Genomic DNA, 5,641 nt, shown 5'->3' with positions numbered 1-5,641 from the left:
GCTTCCTGCTGATCATTGAATGTGGTACTGAGTCCTCCAGCATGTCCATTAAGGTACCACTTTTCTCTGCCTTCTTGAACCTTGGCCCAGCCTAGGAGCCTCTCTTTCCTCTCTGCTACTGGGAGAATTCTGGCTCTGGCGTTGTTCTGAGTCTCTGAATGGGGCTGTAGCTTGGCCAGACCTTGTACCCTGCTACAAGTGGTCTGTGAGCTGCGCACTAGGGGTGAGCTGTCCTGGTGTTCCTGGGGCTTGGCTGTCTTGGGGTCTTGGAATAAGTCGGTGCCCAAGGCTTGTCATCTTTCCTCTCCCTCCCTCCACAACTTGGTGCCGTGCCCTGACTGCTCAGACTCACTTCTTCCCCAAGGTCAGCCAGGACCACCTGTCTGATGCCATCCAGGCCCCAAACCTGGCGGGGAGAAAGGTCACTGTCACACCTCTGGCTGGGCAGCGGCCACCAGAAGTGGAGAGTGCATCTCCTGAAGAACACAGGCTCATTCCTCGAACCCCTGGAGCCAAGAAGGGACCCCCAGTACCAATAGAGAATGAGGATTTCTGTGCTGTGTGCCTCAACGGGGGAGAGTTGCTGTGCTGTGACCGCTGCCCCAAAGTGTACCACCTTTCCTGCCACTTGCCAGCCTTGCTCAGCTTCCCAGGGTGAGTCATGCCAACCGCAGGCCTGGGCCTGGATAGCATGGTGATCTTCCAAGGGAGATTATTCGAGGCCAGGCCCACAGAGCTCCCTCGGGTGGGCTTCCTCCCTCTCTGGTCCTGCATGAATTACAGGTCTGTGACTTCGTGGCGCTATAGCTGTGTGTCTTCTGCACACAGACAGGTGGATGCTTCCCTTCCTCCTCTGTTCCCAGCTTCCTCCTGTCCAGATTTGTCCCTCTACCCGTCTCCCAGCCCCTTGCTAACTCCTAGTTTTCTGGATCCACTAAATCCTGAGTTACTAAATTTCTTTCAAGCTTGTGGCTAGGAATCCATTCTCTACAGGGCAGGGCTAGGGACTCAGTTTCTCATGTCACCACCCCCCAAGCTTGTCTTGGGGTAGTGGGACAAGGGAGGGGGCTCTGGGCAATGTGCTGAGGGCTAACTTGGCCTCACTTGCCTCTGCAGGGGAGATTGGGTGTGTACCTTGTGCCGCAGCCTGACCCAGCCTGAGATGGAGTACGACTGCGAGAACGCCCGCTATAACCAGCCTGGAGTGCGGGCCCCTCCTGGCCTGAGCGCGTATGACCAGAAGGTAGGGAGGGGTCTCTGGGGCAGCCTGCCTGTGCCCATGGGAGCTGAGTCTTTTCTGAGGGGGTGAGAGGCCTCTCTGGATACCTCTCTTTTGGGCTATGCCTACGGGGGTTCACTACGATTTTTCTTCTGCCAGCTGTTTTCCTCTGGCCTGGGAGGCTGAACTGTGCCTTAGTATAGCAACTCGTACCCTGTGGGACAGAGCCATCAGGGTCGCTATCGTTAGTCCTTACTGAGATGGGGCCAGAACAAAGTAACACGGTTGCCAACTCTGCTTTCTGCAGAAGTGTGAGAAGCTGGTACTGTCCTTGTGCTGCAACAGCCTCAGCCTGCCCTTCCACGAGCCTGTCAGCCCGCTGGTAAGGAAAGCCTCACTGCTTCCGCCGGCTACTGGACTTTCTGCTCAGAGCGCCCTGGGCCTGGAGCAGATCATGGCGGTGCCCAGGGTGGGCTCATAGCGTGGCCACTGGAAGCAGGAGTAATTTGTGCATGGCGTAGGGGACCCGGGGGCCATGGCCACTACAGCCCCCCAACCAACAGCTGCTGCTGCGTCAGACCTGACTTGACATGTAAACCACTCCTCCTTTTCCGTCTCTCTTTGTCTTTTCCCTCCACACGTTTCTTCTTGCTGCCTTTGTCTTATGTTCTATTATTTCCATTCCAACTCATTCTCTATCTCTCCTTCCTTCTTATCCTTCGCTTTTTCCTCTACTTCTCTCTTCCTATTTGCTTCCCCTTCTCTTCCCCCGCAAGGCCCGGCATTACTACCAGATTATCAAGAGACCCATGGACCTGTCAATCATCCGGAGGAAGCTGCAAAAGAAGGACCCAGCTCACTACACCACCCCGGAGGAGGTGGTATCAGACGTCCGCCTCATGTTCTGGAACTGTGCTAAGTTCAATTATGTATGTCTTCCCTGTTTTCCCTCTCCCCTATTTCCAGTGACCCCAAGACTGTCATGGCTGGACAGAAGTGTCTGGTTCGGGCCTGGGCTGCCATGAGGAACTGGGAGCAGACCTCCTGGGGCCTACTGTAGTGAATGTTTATAAGCTCTTTCCCACATTTGGGCCTCAGCATGGACTCAGGAGGAGTATGGGGGCTGCTAGTGACTGGCCATCTGTGGGTAACTGTCAGGCTCATGTCTGCTTTAAGAGCTGATACTAAACTGGTTATCCTGGGCCCTGAGGAGAAAATGTAAAGTTCAAGACATCCCGGAGACCCAGCCAGGCTTTGCGCTCTCTGTATAGCTCTTGAGGGGCCTGGAAGAGATGGGCTGGTGGAAGGGGGCCAGACCATCACTGCCCTCCTCCCCCTTTAGCCCGACTCAGAGGTTGCAGAGGCAGGCCGCTGCCTGGAAGTGTTCTTTGAGGGCTGGTTGAAGGAAATCTACCCGGAGAAACGGTTTGCTCAGCCAAGGCAGGAGGACTCAGACTCTGAAGAGGTGTCTAGTGAGAGTGGGTATTCCACTCCCCAGGGCTTTCCATGGCCCCACTGCATGCAGGAGGGCATCCAGCCCAAGAGGCGGCGGCGACATATGGTAAGGAGGTGCTGCCAGCTGGCAGGCAGGTGGGTGGGTGATTGGGCTGGCAGGGGGCACCTACGCAGCATGTACAGAGTAACCTGAAGTGAAGCTGCTCAGGTGGCACAAGAGAGTGGTGACAGTGAGCCCTCACTTCCAACCCCTTAGCCTAAGACAAAGGCAAGGCAGTGCAGGGCTCATCAGCTCCAAGGACCACTGAGGCTCAGAACCCTGAGACATGGGTGTACCTGCCCAGGGTCACCCAGAAAATTAGCAGCAGGACCAGGCCTCCTGACGCCCAGCTCAGTGCTGGTTACTCCACACTGTGATGCCCATAAGAAGAGAAGGACCTGGTCTCAGTGCCTGATCTCAACTTGGGTTTGGGAGAAAGGGAGAGTCTTTTCAGCCCCTTGGTGTAGAGAAGGCAGGAGAGCTTTTGTTGCAGGAAAGACATCTCATCTGACCTTTTGTCTGGTCTCACCTGTGCAAACCTGAAACATCAATTCAGTGCTATTTAATTCTGCTGAAATGTATTGCCTTCCCACTGTGTGCCAGGATCTGACTAGCCATCCCCTGTTGTTTGCAGCACTTGGCACACAGTGTTTAGTGGCTTCAGTGAGTTTTGCTGTTGCATTCCTGGGGTGGAATAAAACACTTTGGCTCTGGGGAATCCCAGTCTGGACAGTTGGCCTTTTCACATTGATAAACCCTACACTGGGCCATTCTGATGCCAAATATTTTTTTCTTCTTTCAGGAGAATGAAAGAGCAAAAAGAGTGTCGTTCCGCCTGGCCAACAGCATCTCCCAGGTGTGAGGGCTGGAAGGAGACCAAGTACTCCGGCAGCTGGCGCCCCGTCCTGTTGACCACTCCTCCCCACCTTTCAGCTCATTCTCTTTGGATTGTGGATGTGAGACAAGTCTTGTTGAGCTTGTAGTGCCCTTCTTTGCCGTTTGCATCTTACAGCATTTATTTGGGTGCCATAGTGCATCCACTACAGAGAGTAAACAGCAAAGAGGGGGGTGTTCCCTATTACCCGAACTGTCAGTTGTGTAGGGTCCACTTGACAAGACCAAGCCCAGTTAGGCTCGGAAGGACCAAACTTCCTTGGTGAATTCTTTCTGCTGAGGAAGGCCAACATTTCTCACCTTTCAGTGTGCAGGGCTCAGGAGCAATGTATATATCTGAACTCCTCCTGGGCCCAGAAGAGGGTAAAAGAAGGGAGAGAGGTTCTGACATATGGCAGGCCTGTGATCCCTGGCCCAGCACAGCCAAAGACTGTCACTGTTTGCCTTTGTTTGGCCTGCTCGGACAGAGGCACCTGCCCTGGACAGGGCAATGAGGCTTCTAGAGGCCATAGGTCTCAACTGGTGCCTCTTCGGGTTCTAACGGTTTTCAGGGTATTTGTTTTTCATGCCCCCTTTCCTGATGCTGACTTAGGTGGCCGCTGTGAAGCTCTGGATAGTATGGCATTCTTGATGGAGCTGGGTGGCTGTGCAGAGACCACTTACATCTTTAGGCTCAGATTTCACTGGCAGGCTTAAGAAGATGTTAACTTCAGAGCCTGCCATCTGTGCCACTACTTTGGTGTCAGAACCTGCTTCTTAGAAGTGATTGTTGGCGGCCACCCCTTCATTATGTCCATTCAGAGGTCCAGACCCTGAGTTCTGCTTGGGAAAACTATGAGGAAGCTGCTGCCTGCTTCACATACAGAGGTTCCAGGCCAAGGAGAATGACCCACAACCAGCTCACTCTGCTGGGTCTCTCCTCCTGCTTAGAGATCTTAATTCTCAGCTTCTCCACTTCACAGAGCCAAAGATCAGAAGTGAGTCCTCTGACTCGCCTGCCCTCAGGCTGTCCACAGCCCAGAAAAAGCCAAGACTCTGTTGGCAGCCCTTTTTTTGCTGGAGGTTGGAGAAGGCCAGAGGGACCAGCAGGAGCCAGACCTAAGCATTCGTGGAAGTTCTATCTGGCGTGGAAAAGGGGAAAACTGAGAGGCAAGAAGCCTCTTTGGTGTCCTTTGGTGACCCTGAAGCAACTTCAGGACTTTATTTCTCCTAGAATGCAGAGAGAAGTGTTCTGGAGGTCACAGGCCCGGGAGCGGAGCTCCAGGCTGCATCTCAGATGGATTGTTGTGGTCTGTGCAAGGTGTTTGGGAGGAAAAGGCATAGGCAGGTGCTGGGGGTCAGGCCACCATGAGCAAGGGCTTGGTTGAGAGGGAATCTATTGCTGGTGTTGGCTTGGCCTGGGGACGGCTCTCCCTGGTCCTGTCACGGCTTAGCTAATTTCAAGGGAGCTGTAGGTCGTGGCTTTACTTTTGCTAAGAGATGCAGTTTAAGGAAGTTCTTATTTGTAGGGCCCTTGTTAATGGGATAATTTTGATCAGAGAAAACATTTCTTCTCTCCTTGTGAGTGGATGGAACTGCTCATTTCTTTTCCACCCAGGCTGAGAGAGCATCTTCACTTCAAAGCAGACTGTGCCCACTGACTTGCCATTCTTTCACCAGCACATGCCAAGCTCTCCTAAGCAGTTGAACTTCCATAATCCTATTTTCTAGTTTGGGGTAACTAAGTCTTGAATAATCCAGTAGCCAGGCAATCTTTGCATGTAACCCTCTACTCTTTGGAGCTCACATGACTTTACGGTTTGGGCTCTGACCACTTCCCTTTCAATTTTCAAATCTTTTTCTCTGTTTAGTTGGCTTGGCAAAGTTCTCTCTGTAATTACCTCATTAATTCCTCCTCTTGGTCATCTTTCCTTTGTGTGGCCCACCTTCACACCTCTGAATGAGCTTCACCAGTGTTTTGTGTTGGGTAGCTGGGTGAGGGCTATGACAGGCTCAAACCCAACTGACATCTTTCCCCAAGACCAGCTAGAAAC

At 53.0% G+C, this 5,641-nt stretch overlaps 1 protein-coding gene across 1 annotated transcript in view; it reads left to right on the top strand.

Moving 5' to 3' along the window:
- TRIM66 (tripartite motif containing 66) overlaps positions 1-3,576 on the top strand; it is a 31,825-nt gene extending 28,249 nt beyond the window's left edge. Inside the window, exons 14-20 of the mRNA XM_007459842.1 lie at positions 1-53; positions 365-654; positions 1,117-1,243; positions 1,527-1,601; positions 1,996-2,148; positions 2,562-2,780; positions 3,517-3,576. The exon at positions 1-53 is cut by the window's left edge and continues 2 nt beyond it. Of these exons, the coding sequence (XP_007459904.1) occupies positions 1-53; positions 365-654; positions 1,117-1,243; positions 1,527-1,601; positions 1,996-2,148; positions 2,562-2,780; positions 3,517-3,576 (977 nt within the window). The remainder of the gene's footprint in view (positions 54-364; positions 655-1,116; positions 1,244-1,526; positions 1,602-1,995; positions 2,149-2,561; positions 2,781-3,516) is intronic.
- Positions 3,577-5,641: the final 2,065 nt, after the last annotated feature.

This window comes from Lipotes vexillifer, unplaced genomic scaffold, assembly GCF_000442215.2.
Source record: "Lipotes vexillifer unplaced genomic scaffold, Lipotes_vexillifer_v1.1 scaffold61, whole genome shotgun sequence".
NCBI classification, from domain to species: Eukaryota; Metazoa; Chordata; class Mammalia; order Artiodactyla; family Lipotidae; genus Lipotes; species Lipotes vexillifer.
This window is presented reverse-complemented; position numbering and strand designations above follow the sequence as displayed.